At 66.3% G+C, this 21,488-nt stretch overlaps 1 protein-coding gene across 1 annotated transcript; it reads left to right on the forward strand.

The window, feature by feature from the left end:
- The first annotated feature begins 2,017 nt into the window (after positions 1-2,017).
- On the forward strand, positions 2,018-20,902 carry NAPA (NSF attachment protein alpha). The gene is made up of 11 exons (XM_062176852.1): positions 2,018-2,238; positions 11,778-11,857; positions 13,755-13,871; positions 17,264-17,310; positions 17,837-17,914; positions 18,125-18,180; positions 18,251-18,335; positions 18,857-18,961; positions 19,440-19,508; positions 19,775-19,825; positions 20,403-20,902. Exons 1-11 carry the CDS (start codon positions 2,141-2,143, stop codon positions 20,502-20,504), a joined length of 888 nt encoding a protein of 295 aa, XP_062032836.1. The 5' UTR covers positions 2,018-2,140; the 3' UTR covers positions 20,505-20,902.
- Positions 20,903-21,488: the final 586 nt, after the last annotated feature.

The following is a 21,488-nucleotide window of genomic DNA, read 5'->3' on the forward strand; positions in this document are numbered from 1 at the left end:
CTTGTAAATCTTATTAAATTGGGTTCGTGAGCAGCTGTCTTCTGACTTGCCCTGCTGGGCCCACCCCACTGAGGCTGTGGAGCCCCAGCCCCCTCCTAGCCCGTGCCCGCCCAGGCCTCATGGAGGAGCGGCCTGGGTCCGAGCGCCCATGCAGCAGCTGCTGCAGTCCGTGTGAGGCCCTGCCCGCTCACGTGGCGGGGACGCGGGAAGCTCGTGGGCGTCCATTTGGGGAGGGGAAGCAGCAGCAATCAACAGGTGAACACGGTGACTGTCGGCCCTGATGCTGGGCGCGCCGCTGGCTGTGGCTGACACCCGGGTCAGCGGGGTCAGGCGGTCCAGTGACTATGTGAATCAGGGACCCGTGGCGGCCAGTGTCAGTACCTTGCCCCCTCCGCCAAAGTCCAGACCAGCACGTGGGCAGCTCCCCTGGTGGCTCTGGCTGGGACAGTAGTCTGTGCCACCTCTAGGCCGATCCCTAGCAGTGGGACGGGGGATGACGTGGTTGTGCTGGGGCACTCAGGGTTTATCCCCACCCTAGGTGAGCTCTGGGCGCCTCCCTGAAGGGCCGCCAGGTGCACTGGTTGCCTGTTGCTTTACATCCGACAGCCTAAAACACATGGCAGCTTGGTACCAGTGCTGCTTGGACAGGCACGGAACCGAAATTGCCCGTGGCAATCCAGACAGACCCCTGCCGGGGCTGTGGTCGGCACACAGCAGCCACCACAAGCAGCGGCTCAGGAAAGCGCTTCATGGAAGAAGAGAGCTGGGCAAGAGGTCGTCCTGCCGTGCCCTGGTCAGTCACCCCCAGCCCCGCACAGCAGTGCGTGCACACACGCTGGTCCCATGCTGGGCGGGGTTCTGGAAAGAAATGGACTCCTGTGCCTTGCAGGCTCAGAATGGGGATCTGAGCCTGACTGTGTAAAGCAGCTTTTCAGAATAGGTTCCCCAAACCCCAGACCCACAGCTCCCCCACGCTTGCCATTAGGCTGGTACCTCTGATGCAGTGAACAAGCCGATCCGGGCACCGTGTGGCAGCCAGCGTCTGTGCCCTGACTTCTTGAGTTCAATCCGACGCCACCCTGCACTGAGCCGCCGTGGCCCCCTAGGCTCTTACTAGGGAAGGGGAGCAGGACTAAAATTCAAGATCAAGACACCAGGCAATCCTGGAACCGCCGGCAGGCAGACAGCTGGACTTGCGGCGAGTGGCCAGCGGCCAGGTTGAGCTCCCTGCCTGGCGGCTGGCCGGGGAAACCGCCAGGACAGAGGGCCCACGGCGAGAGGGGGCCCCCGCGGCGCCAGCAGCGCCCCACGCTCTGCGCGGCCCCGCGGCTCACACTGGCGAGTCCGGCCCCTGGGAAACAAGCTCCGGGGGCGACGCCTCTCGTTCTCTGCCCGGTCCCTGCGTCCCCCTCTCGCCTAAATCCCACACGCTCGGCTGCAGGCGCTCGCATCTGTCAAGCACGGCACGGGCCTCCCCGCGCCAGTTTCAGCATCGGCCGGCAGAGGGCGCAAGAGAAAGCAGAACGCTCTCCTTTTTTCCCACTGAGGCCTTTTCGAGTGAAAGGAACCACGCGAGACAAGGCTTAGAGGCGGGACTAAAACACCGAGCAAGAGAACTGTCAAACCCAAGCGTGCGCCGGAAGTTGTCACGTGACAGCCGCCGCTCAGCTGACCCGTGCCCAACTTCCGCAAGCCGGGGCGGACCCGAGCAGAGAGCGGCTGCTGATTGGTGGAGAGGCAAATGCTGCGGCAGCACTTTGGGGGAGGGTCCCTGACGATGAGAGCTACGATTGGCTAGTGCGGCGTCACGAGGTGCTTGGTGCAGAGCATCCGGAAGAGAGTCAGGCTCAAAGCAGGTGGGTACGCATGCGTCGAGATCTCGGGACGCCGATTGGAAGTCGCGAGTCACGGGGCGGTGCGCGGCGGCCGGCCGGGGCGTGGCCAGCGGGGAGAGCGCCGCGCTACGAGGTCCCTGATTGGCCAGTGCCAGTCACCTGGTGCCCGGCCTCGGGCGGCGCGCGCCGGTGCGACGTCAACGCAGCCAACTAAGCTCCCGGGACCTGTGTGCCGCGGCCCGGCCGGGCCTGAGTCCTCCTAGGGCCCGGGTCGGGCGGTTCGCTGAGTTCGCTCTGCGGCCGCCATGGATAACTCGGGGAAGGAAGCGGAGGCGATGGCGCTGCTCGCCGAGGCGGAGCGCAAAGTGAAGAACTCGCAGTCCTTCTTCTCCGGCCTGTTCGGGTAGGAACCAGGCCGAAAGGTCGGCCGGGACCTGGGCTGGGGGCCGCGGGAGTCACGGCCTGGGGCGGCGGGGGGGCGCGGGCTGGGGACCCACGGGCCAGGCGACCACCTCTTGAGGCGGGGAAGGGGGTCCAGGCTGAAGACCGGCTCGGGGCCAGCGGAGAGCCTGGGCGAAGCGGATACGGGCAGTGGCCTTGACGGGGACCAGCCGCGGGGGGCAGCTTCCAAAGCCTTCTCAAGCCCTCGGGGGGTCCGTGTGAGGGATCGCGCTGGGGCCTGGGGACACCTGCCCAAGGGGATGACCTTCCCCAGCCCAGGCGGGGGCTGCTGCGTGACGACAGGGCTCCCAGAGGCCTCAGGGCCTGGGGACAGGCGCCCACAGAAGTTGGCGGCAGCTCAGGGCCGGCCGCACTGAGGGGCTTTGGGGTGCGGCTGCCGCTCAGCCCGCGACCTGGGTGAGTTTTAATCTCCCCGAAGAAGGGGTGGCCATTGGGCTGGCGGATGGCGAGCGCTCCGAAGAGGTGGCCGGCAGTGATGGGAGTGCCCTGCAAGGAAAGAGGTGTGCGGGTGTTAGGGGCTGATAGAGAGCCAGGCGGGAGCCGGGGAGCAGGCTCAGGAGCCGAAAGGGGGCAGGAGAGGCCTGCGGACCGCGGGGCTTGGCGGGGTCAGGGCACGGGGCCGGGGAGGGGTAGCGGAGGTCAGCTGGAGGCTTGGCGGGGTCAGGGCACGGGGAGGGGTAGCGGAGGTCAGCTGGAGGCTTGGCAGGGTCAGGGCACGGGGCCGGGGAGGGGTAGCAGAGGTCAGCTGGAGGCTTGGCGGGGTCAGGGCACGGGGAGGGGTAGCGGAGGTCAGCTGGAGGCTTGGCGGGGTCAGGGCACGGGGCCGGGGAGGGGTAGCGGAGGTCAGCTGGAGGCTTGGCGGGGTCAGAGCACGGGGCCGGGGAGGGGTAGCGGAGGTCAGCTGGAGGCTTGGCGGGGTCAGAGCACGGGGCTGGGGAGGGATAACGGAGGTCAGCTGGAGGCTTGGCAGGGTCAGAGCACGGGTCCGGGGAGGGGTAGCGGAGGTCAGCTGGAGGCTTGGCAGGGTCAGGGCACGGGGAGGGGTAGCGGAGGTCAGCTGGAGGCTTGGCAGGGTCAGGGCACGGGGAGGGGTAGCGGAGGTCAGCTGGAGGCTTGGCAGGGTCAGGGCACGGGGAGGGGTAGCGGAGGTCAGCTGGAGGCTTGGCAGGGTCAGGGCACGGGGCCGGGGAGGGGTAGCAGAGGTCAGCTGGAGGCTTGGCAGGGTCAGAGCACGGGTCCGGGGAGGGGTAGCGGAGGTCAGCTGGAGGCTTGGCAGGGTCAGAGCACGGGGCCGGGGAGGGGTAGCGGAGGTCAGCTGGAGGCTTGGCAGGGTCAGGGCACGGGGCCGGGGAGGGGTAGCAGAGGTCAGCTGGAGGCTTGGCGGGGTCAGGGCACGGGGCCGGGGAGGGGTAGCGGAGGTCAGCTGGAGGCTTGGCGGGGTCAGGGCACGGGGCCGGGGAGGGGTAGCAGAGGTCAGCTGGAGGCTTGGCGGGGTCAGGGCACGGGGCCGGGGAGGGATAGCGGAGGTCAGCTGGAGGCTTGGCGGGGTCAGAGCACGGGGCCGGGGAGGGGTAGCAGAGGTCAGCTGGAGGCTTGGCGGGGTCAGGGCACGGGGAGGGGTAGCGGAGGTCAGCTGGAGGCTTGGCAGGGTCAGGGCACGGGGCCGGGGAGGGGTAGCAGAGGTCAGCTGGAGGCTTGGCGGGGTCAGGGCACGGGGCCGGGGAGGGGTAGCGGAGGTCAGCTGGAGGCTTGGCGGGGTCAGGGCACGGGGCCGGGGAGGGGTAGCAGAGGTCAGCTGGAGGCTTGGCGGGGTCAGGGCACGGGGCCGGGGAGGGATAGCGGAGGTCAGCTGGAGGCTTGGCGGGGTCAGAGCACGGGGCCGGGGAGGGGTAGCAGAGGTCAGCTGGAGGCTTGGCGGGGTCAGGGCACGGGGAGGGGTAGCGGAGGTCAGCTGGAGGCTTGGCAGGGTCAGGGCACGGGGCTGGGGAGGGGTAGCAGAGGTCAGCTGGAGGCTTGGCGGGGTCAGAGCACGGGGCTGGGGAGGGGTAGCAGAGGTCAGCTGGAGGCTTGGCGGGGTCAGAGCACGGGGCCGGGGAGGGGTAGCGGAGGTCAGCTGGAAACTGCTGAGGCCGAGCAGGGGACAGGGAATGGGACGGGGCGGGGAGGCCCGTGGGGCCAGAACCACACAGACACGGAGTGGACAGCCTGGGACTGGGGTTTGCTGCAAGCCGGGGAAGGGGGTCTGGGAGGCGGGCCGGGGGCTGGGGCTGGAAAGTTCGGAAGCGGGGGAGGGCTCTTTCCAGGAGAGACTGAGCCTGCCCTTGCTGTTGGAGGTGGGATAACGTTAGCAGAGGAAAACGTGCCTGGCAGTTGCCCGGAGGGGAGTGGCGTCCGGGCCCTCGTGGGTTTTGTTGTAGACTCAGAGTAGAGACCGTGTGTGTGTGTGCGGGTGCGTGTGTGTAATTCCAGTGCGCTGTTCTGAGGGTGGCTTGTGGTGTCTGGTGCCCTTGGCCCAGGGTTAGGGCCCCGCTGGGCTGCACTGGGGGGGCCGCTGGGTTGGGATGGGGGGAGCGACACTTGGCGTAGACTAGTGAGGTTGGGTTGTCTGGATGAGGTGGGTGGGTGATGTCTTTCAAAGCCTGCGAGTCAGGCCTGGGGCCCCAGGACTCCGGGCGTACGGCCCCTGGCACGAGTGCTAGTGAGCAAAGGTCTCACCTGGTGACAGGGACGGCCGGGGTGGCCTCCCTCGGGCGTGATGGGCCATCGGGGGTGCTGTGTGCTGGGGGGCTGTGAGGCGCGCCCTGTGGAGGTTTAGTGCAGGGGGTTGGAGCTGGGCCAAGGTGAGGCCACGAGCAGGGGCTTGGACTTGAGCCGAGCCGGAGAGCGCTGGGTCTGAGTGGCAGCTGGCGTGGTGTGGCGGGGGGTGGGGGTGGGGTGGGGGTGGGGGTTGCTGCCCGTGCTTCCTGACACACACTCTGATCCAGCCGGGCCTGGCGCTTCTGTCCTCACCAAAGCCCCGTGGATAGAGGAGGCTTAGAGACATCGCCGTTGGTGCTGGGAGCGGCATGCGCTGCCAGGCCTGGCGCTCAGCCCCTGCCCCTGCCATGGCCGCAGCAGCTGCTCCAGGGCCGAGCGCCCTGAGCTCTGCAGTAGGGAGGGTGCCGCACACCAGGCCTCCTGGGGAGCTGTCGCCCTCTAGCCCCTCCCCGACAGTCTTCCACGTGTGAAAGGAAGCAGCTTTGGGGCGGTGCGGCGGGGAAGCCACTGCCCGGCATCTGGGCGCCAGTTTGAGTTCCGGCAGTTCCACGCTGATCCAGCTCTCTGCCAACACGCCTGGGAAGGCAGCAGATGGCCCAGGTGCTGGAGCCCCGGGTGGAGGGTCTAGTTCCTGGCTCTGGACTGGCGCAACCCCGGATCTCTATGTCTCTGTCTCTCTCTCTCCACTCCACCCTCCTCCTCTCTGTCACTCTGCCTTTCAAATAGATAAATAGAAAATAACCGGTGCCGCGGCTCAATAGGCTAATCCTCCGCCTGCGGCGCCGGCACCCCAGGTTCTAGTCCCGGTCGGGGCGCCAGATTCTGTCCCGGTTGCTCCTCTTCCAGTCCAGCTCTCTGCTGTGGCCCAAGTCCTTGGGCCCTGCACCCCATGGGAGACCAGGAGAAGCACCTGGCTCCTGGCTTCGGATCAGCACGGTGTGCCGGCTGCAGCGGCCATTGGAGGGTGAACCAACGGCAAAGGAAGACCTTGCTCTCTGTCTCTCTCTCTCTCTCACTGTCCACTCTGCCTGTCCAAAAAAAAAAAAAAAGAAAGAAAGAAAAGAAAAGCAAGCAAGCAAGGGTGTTCATCCCAGTCTCCCAGCTCTGAGAGGGAGTGAGGCCAGGGCCAGCAGGCTTCTCCTCGCTCTGGGACCCTCAGCCATATCTGCTTCCCAAGCCGTGAGGCCTGGGGGGGGAGGCCAGCCCTTGGTGGGGGAGGGGTTGCTGGCCACTGGGCAGCTGCAGCCTTCACTGGTCGGGCTTTCTGGACTGCCACACACCAGGGGGCTTTGAGGCAGAGCAGCAGCCAGCAGCAGGTCAGAGCTGTTCCAGAACTTTCCCCAGGCAGGGGCAGTGAAATACAGCAGCCCAGACCTCTGTTCCGGAAGCAACAAGAGGATGGCACATTCCAGGTAGGCCTCAGCGAGCTGGTCCTGCAGGCCGGGGCTTCCTTCGCAGGGACTGCGCGGGTCCGAGTGATGGGGCCCTGTCCCCAGGGGCTTCACCTCGTCCCCACTGAGTCCCACCACCTCCTCAGACACTCCCGGACAAGAACATGTTTCCTCTTGGCCCAGCTGCCCAGGGCGTGTCTTCTGTGAGTGGGAATCAGGTACTCCCTGCTTTCCGGGTTGTTGTGGAGAGCGTGAGGCACAGCGCCCGACGTTGAGCTGGGGGCGCTGGAGGAGGGAGGTATTCTGTGGGCATCGTCGCTGGAGAGCTGGGCCAGGAGCCCCCGAGGGCAGAGTCCCTGCCAGCATTGAGGAGGTGCCCTGCTCCGGACTCGCCTGGGGTCCCAGCTCTGCTTGCAGACCCCTTCTGCCTGCAGAGCCGGCGGAGGCCCGGGTGAGTCACGGTGCCCAGCGGCGCCCAGGTCCGCCTTCTCCGAGAACTCCGTGCCTCGTGTCCAGGCTCAGTGTGGCCTTTCCTGGGCAGGCAGCATTCTCCAGGCTTTGCTGCCTGGTCGCCCAGAGGTGTTTGTGCTCCCCCGTTTGGGATGGGGCCGCGAGGGGCCTTTGAACTCTCTCACTGGCTCACGGGCCATGCTGAAGGGTGGTCTCGCTGGCATGCAAGGGGCTTGCCTCTGAGTTTGAGTCCAGAGGGGTGCTGGGTCCCCAGATCAGCACCCTCAGCATCACGGCGGGAGGGGAGGGCGGCGCTTAGCCAGGCTGGAGCTGGAGGAGGTGCTGAGCCTTTGAAGTGGGCCGCAGTTCTGGAATCTGCTGTGGGGCCCCGTGGGAGTGATGCGGCTCTGCTGAGCACCTGCAGGGGGCCGGGCCGGGAGGGTGCACCCTGCCCCCCGCCCCGTGCAGCCCTGCAAGGTGTGGGGGCTTCTCCCTAGTGGCAGGTGAGGATACTGAGGCTGGCGGGTGAGCAGCTGGCGTTTGAAGCCAGGCCTGGCTGGTGACTGACAGCGATTTGCCCTGCCCTGCTGCAGCGCCCCCGGGTGGCGGAGGTGGAGGCGCCTGTAGGAGTCCGTGGCTCTGCCCACTGTCACACCCCCGGGGCAGCTGCTGTGGACGCCAGAGCCTGCTTCTCAGCGGGGGGCTGCTGAAGGGACAAGATCCCGCCTGCCCTCCTCTGGGTCAATGAGAGAGGGACAGGCAAGGGCCCGGGGCTCCTTTCCTGGCCCTGCCACTTCCCTGTGGGCCCCGGGCCTCTCACTGCTTGGGAGCAGGTATAAGGGCCCCAGCAGAGTCAGGGCAGTGGGGCCAGCGTCTGAGGGTGGGGGACCGGGACTCAGTGAGGGACAGGTGGCCGGGATCTCAGGCCTGCCGGAGCCGCCCCCGCCTACCTTTTCAGGTCGCAGGAGCTGCAGGCCAGTGGGGAGCGGGTGGCAGGCGCAGCAGGGAGACGGTGACATGTTTCTGGAAGCCTGGGAGCCCCCAGGGGATGGAGCAGGGGCGAGCAGGGCTGGGCCTCTGGCCCTGGTCCTGCCAGGCTGCCGTGCGCGCCTTCCTGGCAGTGCTCACCCCTCCATATGGCGTCACTGGGTTGGTGGCTGCGCCTGGGAGGCCCGAGACTGCTTCCCCCGCTTTGGGAGGGGGAGGGGGTAATTATAGACAGCCCTGCGCCCGGCGGCCCAAACCAGTTCCCTCTATTCCCAGGAGGCTGGGAGGAGGGCCACTGTCACATATGCTGCCCACCCCCCCACAGGCGAGGAGGCTCACCAGCTCCTCCGCATCTCACACAGGAGGCAGAGGGAGGAGGCCTGGGGGGGCACCCTTGGAGGGGTTTCTGCAAGCCCGCCTGGCTTGGGAGAAGCCCTGTGGTGCTGGGGTCTCTGCCTTCTGGTCACGGCTTCCCTGCTGGAACCCTCCTCTTATACTAGTACAGGGCGTACACCCTTATCCTGGCCCATTCCTCTACCTTGAACTTGCCACACTCGTTTCTGTCTCAGGGCCTTTGCACCTGCTGTGACTGCTGCCTGACTGTCCCCCCTTCCCCTTCCATGGGTGGCTCCCCGGTCATCACTGAGGACGTAGCAGCACCCTCACATCCTCCACCCCCAGCCCCTGGAGAGCTGCTCCCAGTTTGCTGAGGGCCGGCCTTGTTACTGTGGTCACTGACACAGAGCCGCTCAGATTCGTCTCCGATTCGTCTCCATGAGCGGCTTTCTGGGTCTTTCCCTCCCAGGGGACCCCTCCCACCTGAGAGGAGGAGGAGGGGGCCAGAGCCCCGCCCTGCCCTGCCCTGTGGGATGACCAGGCCCAGTGTTCAGGGGAAGCAGGAGGCCAGTGGGGGGGGGGTGCTGAGCAGGGTACCCCACAGTTAGAGTCATGGACCCAGGGCGGGGCTGGCCAGTCCCAGGCTTTGTGCTGTGTCTGCTCCGTGGATGCAACACACGGCGACCGTGCTGACTGCTCCTGGTTGAGCTCCCGGCTTGGGCTGGGTGGGGGGAGGTGGGGGCTGTTTCTGGGCCCCGAGTGAGCCCACAGGGACGGGCAGGGCCTGAGAGGCAGGAGCTGTGATTCAGGTCTCTGGACCTGTCCTGTTCAGAGAACATTCCAGAGGAAATCCTCTGAGGCTTTTTTTTTTTTTTTTTTTAGTAAGTCAGAATTACAGAGAGGAAGAGAGAGAGATCTTCCATCCGCTGGTTCACCCCTAAACGGCTGCAGTAGCTGGGGCTGGGCCAGGCCCAAGCCAGAAACCAGGAACTCCCTCTGGGTCTCCCACATGGGTGACAGATACCCAGGCATTCGGAGCCTCTTCCGCTGCTTTCCCAGGCGCATTAGCAGGAAGCTGGATCAGAAGTGGAGCAGCCACAGCTTGAACTGGGGCCCATCGGGGTGCCGGCGCCGTGGACAGTGGCTTAACCCGCTGTGCCAGCACGGCCCGTGAGGCATTTTTCCTACCAGGCCTCGAGGAACCTTCTGAGTCCTCTGCCGGAAGCTGGTGGGAGTTCCTCACTTCCCCACGGCCGGGGGTGGGGCCTGAGGGAGTCAGCCCAGGGTGCGGGGGCTGGCAGAGCCGCTGGGGACCTGGCGGGTGAGTGTGGGGCTGGCAGCGCTATTGGGGACCCGGCAGGTGAGTGTGGGGCTGGCAGAGCCGCTGGGGACCCGGTGGGTGAGTGTGGGCCTGGCAGAGCCGCTGGGGACCCGGCGGGTGAGTGCGGGGCTGGCAGCGCCGCTGGGGACCCGGCGGGTGAGTGCGGGGCTGGCAGCGCCGCTGGGGACCCGGCGGGTGAGTGTGGGGCTGGCAGCGCCGCTGGGGACCCGGCGGGTGAGTGTGGGAGCAGCGTGTCGCTCAGTCACGTCAGCACAGCCCCAGGAGCCCCACGGGGCCGAGGCCAGGAGCTTGGCCAGAGCGGTGCAGCCGCCACTTGAGGTGCGCACACCCGTGTCAGAGGGCGTGGGTTTGAGTCCTGGCTCTGCTGCCGGCTCCAGCTTCCTGTTAACGTGTTCCCTGCGAGGCAGCAGGAGTGGCCCAAGGCTTGGGTCCCTGCCACCACCGGGAGACCTGGATGGAGTTCCAGGCGCCTGACTGTGGCCTAGCCAAGCTCCAGCTGTTTTGTGGCTGTTTGGGGCATGAAGTAGCAGGTGGAAGATCTCTGTGTCTTTCTCTGCCTCTCACATAAAATACATAAATAGAAACTTAAGAAATAACAGACAGACCTCTGCCTGCTGTGCCTTGGGCTCCGGAGGGCAGGATCCCGGCCCTGGGGCTCCTGGCTGGCTGGCGCTGCATCCCGTAGCCAGTCCTGCTCAGTCGCCTCCTCCTGGCTCCCCCCCCCCCATCGTCAGAATCTCCTGGAACCATTGTCAGAAATCCTGGGCCCCCCGCGGGTCCCGGGGAGCGTGGCCGGGGCAGTGCTGCACGGAGGAGAGCTGGGACCCAGGCCCTGCTCTGCTGCTGCTGCTGCCGGCGAGTCTCCATCTCTGGGACTCAGCCAGCCGGCGCGGGCGAGGGCGGCTTCTAACGGGGACACGGCCCCTCTCCCCTCCCTGCAGACCCACAGACAGAAGACGGCATCTGACATCCGTTGATGTGGATTCGGTTCCGCTGGGGCTGTGGGCGGTGGGACCACAGACCTCAGGGGCTGAGCCGGGTTTGATTATGGGGCTGGAAGGAGACAGGCAGGGCAGGGCCTGAGTCGGGAGAGGCTGGTGGCACTGCTTGGCAGGCTGGGCAGCCAGGATGAAGCTGCGCAGACGGGCTGCCCTGTGTGCTGTTTTTTAAGAAATGTACCCTTGGGGCAGGCATTTGGCAGCGCAGTGTTGAAGGTGCCCGCGTCCCAAATGGGAGTGCCTGGGTGCCAGTCCCAGCCCCACTTCCTGTCCAGCTTCCCGCCAGCGCAGCCCGGGAGGCAGCAGGTGAGGGCTCAAGCACTCAGTCCCTGCCTCCCATGTGGGAGACCCGGAGTAGGCTCCTGGCTCCCCTCCTCCCCAGCCCTGGTCCAGAGCCACTATCGCTGGCGTTTGGGGAGTGAGTCAGCAGGAGAGCAGCCTCTGCCTGCCCACCTTGAACTCAGTGATCTTGTTCCAAGGTACCCCGTGTACGTCCCAGGTTGGTACTGTTGCACAGCTGGGGTTTGAGGATTCTTTTGTCACTTTCAATAATGCTGTGCTGAACGTCTTTGTTCCCTTCTGATTGGTTTCTTGGGATAATTGATAGAAATGTAATGTGTTGCTGGACCACAGAGCCAAATATAACTCTTGGTATTAAAAATATTTTTTTCCTGAATAGATCAAATGTGTGGATGGTAAAAAGAGACTCAGGCAGCGCTCAGGAGGGCGTGCGGTGAGCTAGTCTGTCTCCCACGCAGCCCCGCTGCGGCTCCACCTGGGAGGAAGATGCTCTTGCTGGCTTGTGGGGTGTTTCCAGGGATGTTTCGTGTTTATGTAAACACACATATTGCTATTCTTCTTACCCTCTTTGAAAACAAATGAGCACGTTTCATGCACACATCTTTAAAGGGTCTCCCTCTGTAGGGCGGGACTGGCCTTGGCACCCCTCGGGCTGCAAGGGCCTCGTGGAACCACGGCGGGCGGGCAGGTGGGTGCAGGTGCTGGGGAGGCAGAGGTGCCTGCAGGGAGTGCCCCCCCCCCAGCTGTCTGCAGGGTTGGGAGGGAGGCTGGAGCCCCAGGCTCAGGGAGCTGGGGAGCTGCTGCTAGGGCCGTGGGAGTGGCAGGGGCTTATCCCCGCTGTCCCCGGGCACAAGGCTTGCGTCCTCTTTGGCACCAGGCGGGGTGGATGCCTGACCTTTGTCCCTTTGCTTCCCCCCAGGGGCTCATCTAAGATAGAGGAGGCCTGTGAGATGTATGCCCGAGCAGCCAACATGTTCAAGATGGCCAAGAACTGGAGCGGTACGTGCCGTCTATGCACCCCTCTCCAGACCGCCTGCAGGCCTGGCTGAGCCACCCCGCTCTGTGCCATCTCTTGCTCTGCCCCTTGGCCTGCCTGGGTCCCAGGGCCTTGGTGAAGGACAAAAAGGACAGGGATTGGTGGATTACTGAATCTCAATCGAGAGCTTTCTCCCTAAATTCAGGTTCTTGGGTTTCCTGGAAACTGCCCCTTACTGCACCCACCAGACTCTGGGGATGTGGGTGGTGCCAGTGTGACCACAGCTGCCCCTTACTGGGCTCTACCAAGTCCCAAGAGTGCCCAGAGTGCCCCAACAGGTAGGCGACAGAGCCAGGTCTCGGACACTGGGCTGTGACTGCGGGGGTCCCCGGCCCGGGGCCACGGGCATATAGCCAGGTGCAGGATCTGCAGAGAGGTCCCGGAAACCACACCTTCCGGTGCCAGCAAGGTCAGATCCGGCAACTGGGCAAGAGATGCTTCTGGAACCCAGGGAGGAACGTTCCAGCTACGGGGAGCTAGGCCAAGGATGGGGCGTGGAGAGGGGACGGGGCAGGGCACTCCCCCATCACGTCCTGAGTGTCCCTGGTTTCCTGAGCACCCTGAGTTCTTCCTGCACTTTCACAAATCCCTCGGGGGAGCCCGGCCAGTGTCAGGCCGCAGACCGGTCGCCTGCCGACGCAGGTGTGTGTGTGCCGCGTGCGGGTTGCTTCCCCCCGACACTTGTCACCTCATCCCAGCTGCTCAGACCAAAGTCAGGCCGCTTCCCAGACGTGAGGCTCTTGCAGCAATGATGAAGTCATAGCGTGAGCCCTGGGGGGCTCTGGCTCGCAGCTGCTGGGGTCAGGGGACAGGCCCTGGTCCTCCTCTGCTCGGGGATCCTGAGCCCCGGCTGCAGCCTGGGAGGGAGGTGAAGGGAGGCGGCTGCCGGGGCCGCACAGGGGGAGGAGACCCTGCTGCCTCCAGGAAGCCCTGCGGCGGGTGTGCACAGAGCCGGGGCGGGCACTGCGTGTGGCTGAGCGCAGGGCAGCCTGGGCGCAGCTGGGCCTCCTCCCCTCGGCAGGGGCACTTGTCTGCGCCCACTCTGTTTCCCTTTCTCAGCGTGGGCCCTGTGTGCCTCACGGTGCCGTGCCCCGTGGTGCCTCGGCCACAGCAGCCTGTGTGACTGCTCGAGGAGACAGAACACAAGCAGAGGCCCCGGGGGTGGCAGAGACCCTCGAGCAGGGCTCTGGGAGGTGTGCAGTTCATCTCGGCTGCCCTCTCTTCTCCAAACACCACTTCCCCCGCCCCGAGCAGCCCCAGGGCTCCGCCCCCCCCCCTTGTCTCCTGGGTGACCCGGGGTCCCCTGGTGAGGACAGCCAAGACCACGAGATGCAGGAGTGCATCTTGGAAAGCAGAGTGGTGGACAGACTCCCACCCGTTGGTTCACTCCCCAAATGCCCGCAGCAGCTTGGCCTGGGCCAGGCTGAAGCCAGGAGTCAGAAACCCCATCCAGTCTCCCGCGTAGGTGCGATGGTCCAGGCGCCTGAGCCATTGACGGCTCCTTCCTGGGGTGCCTTAGCAGGAAGCTAGATGGGACGTGGAGATGCAGGGACCCAAACAACACTCAGATACGGGATGGCAGCGGCCCAGCCCACGGCGCCACAGCACCGGCCCCTCCTCACTGGCTTTGCTGCCCCTCCCAGCTCTGAGCGCTGCTCGCCTTCGCCCTGGGTCTGGAGCCGTGGCCCTGGAGGTGCTGGGCTCGGGGCGCCTGGGGCTCGGGCGCCTCCTCAGGCAGCTTCCCACCTCCCTCAGAGACCCCAGGTGGGCCTCCTAGAGGTCGCAGCCCCTCTGGGGAGCCCACCCCGCTAGGGGGCAGTGTCTCTGTGCAGCCCCTGAGGTTGATGTGTCCGGTTACAGCTGCCGGGAGCGCCTTTTGCCAGGCCGCCCAGCTGCATCTACAACTGCAGAGCAAGCATGACGCAGCCACCTGCTTTGTGGACGCCGGCAACGCGTTCAAGAAAGCCGACCCCCAAGGTGAGGGCTTCCGGGAGGGCACGCGCACGCGCGCGCACACACACACACACACGGCGCCCTCGGCCTCCGGGAGCATGCACACACACACACGGCGCCCTCGGCCTCCGGGAGGGCACGCGCACGCGCGCACACACACACACACGGCGCCCTCGGCCTCCGGGAGCATGCACACACGCACACACACGGCGCCCTCGGCCTCCGGGAGCGTGCACACACACGCACACACACACGGCGCCCTCGGCCTCCGGGAGCACACGCGCATGCACACACACACGGCGCCCTCGCCTCCGGGAGCACACACACACACACACACACACCGTTTCCGCGCGGCCGCCATGTGATAGGTGGCGGGGAGGCGCTGGCGGCACGGGTGTCAGCTTCAGACTTGGCTCCCTTCCTCGCGGTTGGCACGGGTGTCCGCTCCAGGCCCTGCCTCCCGCTGAGACACGGCACGCAGCCGGAGCATTTGGGAGTGGGCGTTGCGATGCAGACCCACCGCCTGCCAGGGAGGGAGGGAAATCTGTTCTCTTGTCGGAATTAACTCGCAGAGGGGAGGGGCGGTACCAAGAGCAGCCAGGTAGGAGGCAGCGCTGAAAAAGGAGCGGAAACCCGGCTCCTCTGCCCCCGGGAACAGCCTGCGGCCGAGGACTTGGGCGGCCAGGTGGGGCTGACTCGGAGCAGAGGTGGCCCTGCTGAGCGCATCCCGAGCCTGATAGAGTTCAGATGCCCGTCTCCCGCGGCTAGCCCCTGGGGAGGGTGGAAAAGACGCACATCCAGAACAAGCAAGCAGGAAGTGTCGCCTTGGAGTCAGGCCTGTCCTGCGCGAGGGGCACCTGCAGGCCTGCAGGGAGGCCTCGCGCTGCGCACACCCCAGCGTCTGGGAGCCTTACTCCCAGTCAGGGCCTGGCCCTCGGCGTGGACCAGGCGGCTTTCCTCCGCCTTGCGTGTCGGCCTGAGCGCTGAGTGCTGGGGCTCGGGCCTGGCCGGGACGCAGCCGAGTGGTTGTGCCGGGCTGCGGTGGTGACCCCCAGCGACCCCGCCTTTGTTCTGTGCCTGAGTCACCCAGGAGCCTCACACCCTCCCAGCCGGACCCCTCCTCCCAGGCCGTTCCTCTGCCCCTGGGGAACCGGGCGGCCAGGTGAGGCCGGAGTGGCTGGCAGGGCTTGTTCCTGGGCGGCGGCTGCTCCCGGCCTTTGATCCCAGGGCTACCTCGGGGAGCCGACGCGGGAAGGCACTGACTTGATCCGGGGAGACCTTGTGTGGGAGCCTGCCCTGGGCGGGGCCCCGAGCTGGGACATTGCAGCCCTGGGCACCTGGTACTGAGCAGGGAGGGGCGTCACGATGGCGCCCAGCACTGCCGCAGATGCTCTGAGTCAGGGCCGTGCCAGCGGGGTGGGGCCAAGCTCACATTCCTGGGGGGACCCACCCCCACCGCAACCTGGGGCAAGTCGCTTATTCCGTGGAGACAGACTGCACCGTGAGGTGGGCAGCTGTGGGCTCCCGGCGCACCCTGCTCCTCGGCCGGGTGAGCCCTGCCCCCTCGCCCCACTGGCCTCACCAGCCGGACCCTGCCTCCAGAGACAGCTGATGTGGCCTGACACCCGCCACCGCCTCCTGGCCGGAAGGGAAGGATTTGGCACTGTCCCTTGGCAGGGGTGGCCTGCTGGCCCCATGGCGCCGAGGGGGGCTGATGCTGCAGCTGTCAGGGGTGCTCACAGTCTCACAGCCTCTGCGGCTGCTTTGTTGGACTGGGTGAGGGAGGCCTTGTGTGTGTGTGTGTGTGTGTGTGCGCGCTCGGGCACGCACCCACGCCTGAGGCAGGAGAGTGTCGCAGCTCCCTTGCCTCGCTCCCTGCTGCATTTACTGGGCGCCTGCTGAGTTCCAGCCACCTGGAACTCCTAGAACCCGCTGGACTCAGCCCTGTGTAGGGGCAGGGCTGGGCTGGGGTGCCGGCGCGGTCGGGAAGGGCTTCCCTGAGAGGCAGAAGCCCAGCTGAGTGACTGCTGCCAGGGGGGCACAGCGAGCTGGGCCTCGGCCCCCCGCCGTGGGTGGGCACACTCCTGAAGCCCCTGCAGCTCCCTGCGTCTGAGGGCCGGAGGACCCGAGATAAGTGAGACGCTTGGCCAGGAGTGGGCCAGGGCGTCGGGGCTCTCTCCAGGAAAGCAGTTCCCAGAGCGAGGAGAGGCACGAGGCGGACTTGGCCCCACGGGTCCATGTTGCTCCCTGGGAGTCAGCCTTGCTGATGGTGCTGGGGAGCCCGTGCCGGCAGGCCTGGTGCAGCACTGCGGAACGGCCTTTGCCACCAGGACGGCAGGGTGTGGGACTTCGAGTCCTGAGCGTTCCGGCCAGGAGAGGGAGCCCGTGAGAAGCCGGGCCCCCAGGTCAGGCTGTGGCAGGGCGCTGGGTGCGCCTGCTCACTCCTCTGCACCTCGCCTGGCCTGGTGGCCGCTCTGTGTCCACTTCCGCCTCTGTTCTGTTATGAAATATGCACGAGCGCTGGCACCAGCTGCTTCTCGCTTTTGCCCGCCGACTCCCACCCTGCGTTCTCTGCAGCCTCTGGGGGTCTCCAGAATTGGACAAAGCCTGTGGCGTCCCCTCCACCTTCTGCTCAGGGGCCTGGACTCCCCGAGAACCACAAGCCAAAGGCCCAGAGCCCCCCGAGCAGGCATTAGGCCTTGCGCTTCCTGGTAGCACCCCCTGCCGTGGTCTGCCCGGGCCCTGCTGCCCCCCTGCCTCCCCAGCAGCCGTTTCCTGAGATGCGTTAAAATGTTTTTAAAAATGCCCACCCGAGAGCTCGCGTCTCTGCTGGAGACGCCTCCCACTCAGCTTCTCTCCTCCAAATAACCTGTCAAAAAAAAAAAACCCTTTCCCAAATTTGAAGTCTTGCAAGAGATGGCACAGCAGAGGTAGCCAGTTCCTTCTCTGGGTGCTGTGCTGGTGTGCTTGGGTTTCTGGTGACACCTGCAGGTAGCCAGGCCAGATCGGGGGACCGAGGGCTGAGGGCTATGTCCACCTGCCCGCCCCCTCACCAGGATGTGGTGCAGGAAGCTGGCAAGGGCATACACAAGGCGTCAGTGTGCACAGCCTGCAGCCACTAAGCCCACCTGCGCCAGGCCTGGCCGCCCTTGGCCCTGCCACGCCCCTGAGAACCCGGGCAGGCCTGCCTCAAAGCACCCACGGGCAGCTGGCCGTCCTCTGGACATGGCACTGTGGGAGAGGGGCCCCGCTGGAAGGGGGCCCCTCTGGACATGGCACTGTGGGAGAGGGGCCCAGCGAGTTGGTCCGGCTGCCCCTCTGGGTGCCCGGGATCCATGGGTAGGCCTGGCCTCCCCTCCACCAGCTGCCACAAGGACTTCACTCTCACGTCTCCCACCTCCCTGTTCTCTCCCCAGAGGCCATCAACTGTCTGATGAGAGCCATCGAGATCTACACGGACATGGTGAGGGTCCCAGCTACCCCTCCCTCCCCCAGGGCCCTGCCTTCTGTGCCAAGAGCAGGTGCGGAAGGGGATATGGGAGCCTACGGGCTCCCTGAGCTGAAAGTGGTCCCCTGTACTGGTTCAGGCTGGCTGGGCCCCTGCCCAGGACCGGGACAGGAGCACGACAGCCCCACCCTCCCCTGGCCTGCCTCGCCTGGCCAGCCCCTCCCATTAGCAGTGAGGCTGGCCCAAGGGTCAGCAGAGCCTCGAGGGAGCTCAGCCCCCACCCCTCCCCCCCACCTGCGATGCAGCCCAGGAGCCGGTGATGGATGACCTGCACAGCCTGGGCGCTGCCTGCTCCTTCCTCTGGCCTCCCTCACCCACTGTGCAGAGGGCGGGCTGGGCCTACGGGAATCGCTGTGATTACTGCGCACCAGGCCGAGGCCGGTGGGAGAGCGCTCAGCCCCTGGGAACCCAGGGGTCCCAAGGCCTGGGACAGGAGGGCCGAATGTTGCTGGCCACAGTGACCTCCTCCGTGTCGCCCCAGGGCCGGTTCACCATCGCAGCCAAGCACCACATCTCCATCGCCGAGATCTACGAGACAGAGCTGGTGGACATCGAGAAGGTGAGAGGGGGCCGGGGGCCGGGATCAGGGCCTCTCCCCGCCCCACTGTGGACATTGAGAAGGTGGGGGGCGGGGCCGGGGCCTCACCCCCCCACATTGAGAAGGTGAGGGCGGAACCTCTCAAACCCCCCCCCCCCCCCCGCCGGGGGCTTCTCTGATATCTGAGCCCCAGGAAAGGGGCCTCCCTGCCCACCCCCCGTGTCTCCCCAGGCCATTGCCCACTACGAGCAGTCCGCGGACTACTACAAAGGCGAGGAGTCTAACAGGTACCCGGCCCCCCGCCTGCCCCGCCCCTCGGCGGCCCACCTGCCGCCCCTCACCCCGCCCCTCCCACAGCTCAGCCAACAAGTGTCTGCTGAAGGTGGCCGGCTACGCCGCGCAGCTGGAGCAGTATCAGAAAGCTATCGACATCTATGAACAGGTGGGACCCCTGCCCAGGGCCCCCCGACTCCTTTTGCCCACTCCCCGCTCTGTCACCTCCTTGGCCTCCCTGGTGCGCAGCTGGGCTAACGTGTGCACCCACAGCCCTTGCAGTGCAGTGTCCCCTTCCCGCCCATTCGCACGCGGCTTCCTGGGGAGGATGGGCGGCCTGGGCAGCCCCGGGTCCCTCCACGGTGGGAGGCAGGGAGTGTCACGCGGTTCCCACGGCTGTGCCAGGAGAGCTGGGCCACGGCCATGAGGGAGGCAGGCAGCTGGCCCCGGGGGAGAGAGGGGCGGGCGCTGCCTCCTGTTCCCGTGGCTGCCGCCTGCTGCCCACCGATGCGCCAGCCTTCTCCCCAAGGTCTCAGGCGCCCTGAGGCCCAGGGACACCTGGCTTCAGCCCCTGTCAGGTCCTGGTCCTGGTCACTTAGGTTCCAGGCCCTTGTCTCCCTGCCCACGGGTCCCAGATTAGCAGGGCTTGTCCCCAGGACCCCGAGCTCACAGTGCTGGCTCTGGCTGCAGGTGGGGACCACCGCCATGGACAGCCCCCTGCTCAAGTACAGCGCCAAGGACTACTTCTTCAAGGCGGCCCTGTGCCACTTCTGTATCGACATGCTCAACGCCAAGGTGAGCCCAGGCCTCCGGCTCGCTCGTGGCTGGCCGCCTGCCTTGCTGGGGTGCTGTGGCTCCTTGCCACCCACTGCGGGCCAGCCTGTTGTGCACAGGAAGCCCTCCCTGACCGGCTCCCAGGCCCTCCCCATGGCTTTGTTGGGCCAGGTCCACGTCCCCCGCCCTGTGCACTGAACGGTCGCTGCCCTCTGGCCCTCCCAGGGTTCACGCAGGGGTCAAGTGTGTGAGGGCCCAGGCCTGCCTTGTTTGCTCCCCTCCCCCGCCAGGCCAGGCTGGGCACTGGACACCTGCCCCCACCGCCCACCTCCCCTGCAGCCCGCTCCGCAGCCAGGCCAGCTCCAGGCTCGGCTCCCAGAGGCACCGCTGGGCACAGAGCCAGGTGGCCCCGTGCGGGGGAGGGGCCGGGTGCTGACTCAGGGCTGCCAGGCCCCTCTGTTAACAGCCCTCTCTCTTTCCCCAACCCTCACCCACCCAGCTCGCTGTCCAGAAGTACGAGGAGCTGTTCCCAGCCTTCTCTGATTCCCGGGAGTGCAAGCTGATGAAAGTGAGTGCCAGGCCCTCGCGGCCTCGGGGGGCGTGGGCTCCGGCTGTCCGACAGTCCTCCGAGGGTTCGCCTCCCTCTGTCTGGGCTCTCCTTACAGTCAGGGCCGGAAGCCTGGGTTCCCTCCCTCCCTCCCTCTCTCTCTCCGTCGCACACACACTCCCCGCGACAGGGTAGGGGTGGGGTGGGAGCACAGCCTGCCCTTCCCTCGTGGCGTGGGAGCCCCAGACGGGTGAGCAAGGCCTGACCCCTGTGCCCTGCACCTGCAGAAGTTGTTGGACGCCCACGAGGAGCAGAACGTGGACAGCTACACGGAGTCGGTGAGTGGCCCTCGGAAATCACCTTTCTCTAACCCTGGCTCACCCTGGAATCCGCAGCAGCCCCAGAGAGACCTGGGAGCAGCGGATGGGGCAGGAGATGAGTCCGGGGCGGTGGGAGGGACTGACTTCCTGTCCCCGCAGCCCGCCCCTCCCTGTGCTGGGCTGGGATGTTCTGGAACTCCGTGTCTCCATCTCAGGGCCTAATTTGGTCCTCTGGAAGAAGTCAGCCAAGCCCGCCTCTCCCCGGCTGAATTCCCTGGAGGAATTTAGGCCCCTAACTGAGGATGGGGACCAAACCCACCCCACGCCCCCTGCCCCGCTCTCACCTGCAGCCGCCCCTCCCCGGGGCAGGACAAGGCACCCACACAGCTAGCACTTTAATAACGAAAATGCCGTAAAACCGGAAATGGCCCAGGACAGCACGGGCGAGGGCCCTGCCCTGCCTGGAGTGCCGCCAGCTGGCCTGTCCCCCTCCCCCCACCCCTGAGAGAGAACCCCCAGCCTAGAGACCTGGGGCAAGGGGGGGGGGGGGCCAGGAGGGGCAGTGGTGGCTGGGGCTGAGTGCACGCCCCGGCAGGTGAAGGAGTACGACTCCATCTCGCGGCTGGACCAGTGGCTGACCACCATGCTGCTCCGCATCAAGAAGTCCATCCAGGGCGACGAGGAGGACCTGCGCTAGGCTTGCTGCCCTGGGGCGCCGCGGGCTGGGCCTGCCCGCCGGACAGTCACCCATTCTCGCCGTGTCCCTCGCCCCCTGCCCATGTATTTAAGCCCCCGAGGTGCCTGTCTGCACCCCAGAACCGGCTATACAAACCTCCGGATTCCGACCTCTCTGCTCTGGGTGCCGCCGGGGACCGGGGTCGGCCTGGGCGCCCTGTCCCGACCACTGGGTCGTGAGGCCGGAGTCTGACTCTGCCGGTGTCCCCGAGACTTGCCCCTCCCTGCCTGGGCCCTAGCAGCCCCAACCTCTCAGGTTAGACCCGAGGCCCTGCAACTGCTCCTGCCCTAACGCTCTGAGGTTTTGTTGGCCAGAAGCTGCAGTTGGCTCAAGAAAGAAAATAAAAAATACCACTTTTGCATGAGTCTTCCTGCTCACCTCCACTCCCCTAGGGCCCCTGGGCCTCTGGGAAGAGGAGGGCACACCTGCCCAAGGCGACCTGGCCTGGAGATTTCAGGTTCTGTGGGCCTGGGGAGGGCACGGGTCCTGATCCGACCTTCCCTGGCCACTCGGGTTCCTCCCGAGGAGAGGAGGGGGCTGGCTGATGTCAGCTGTCAGAGCTGCTGGAGGAGGGGGGAGGCGGCCTCTGGATCACCCTTCCTGGTGTCCACACGGAAGGAAGGTAGAATGGGCTGGCAGCGGCAGCCCCCTCTGTCACAGAAAGGGACACGGGAGTTGGCCACGCCCACCCTGGCGGTGCGGGTCTGCTACGGGTGCTTCCCCCTGGCCCAGAGCGGGTGGGCAGATGCCAGGAAGCGGCCTGGGGCAGTGACCAGAGCGAGGGGCTGCTGGGAGAGGGCGCCCGGCCAACGCAATGCAGGCGGGATTCACGTTCCCTGTCTCAAAACCTCTGCTTTGCTGAGCTCCTCCTAAGACCCGCGGGCCGTTCCCAGTGTCTGCCCTGGGCGCTGGCCGAGGGAGCGGCGTGAGCACCTGCTTCCAGCC

The sequence above is a fragment of the Lepus europaeus genome, chromosome 19 (genome assembly GCF_033115175.1).
Source record: "Lepus europaeus isolate LE1 chromosome 19, mLepTim1.pri, whole genome shotgun sequence".
NCBI lineage: Eukaryota > Metazoa > Chordata > Mammalia > Lagomorpha > Leporidae > Lepus > Lepus europaeus.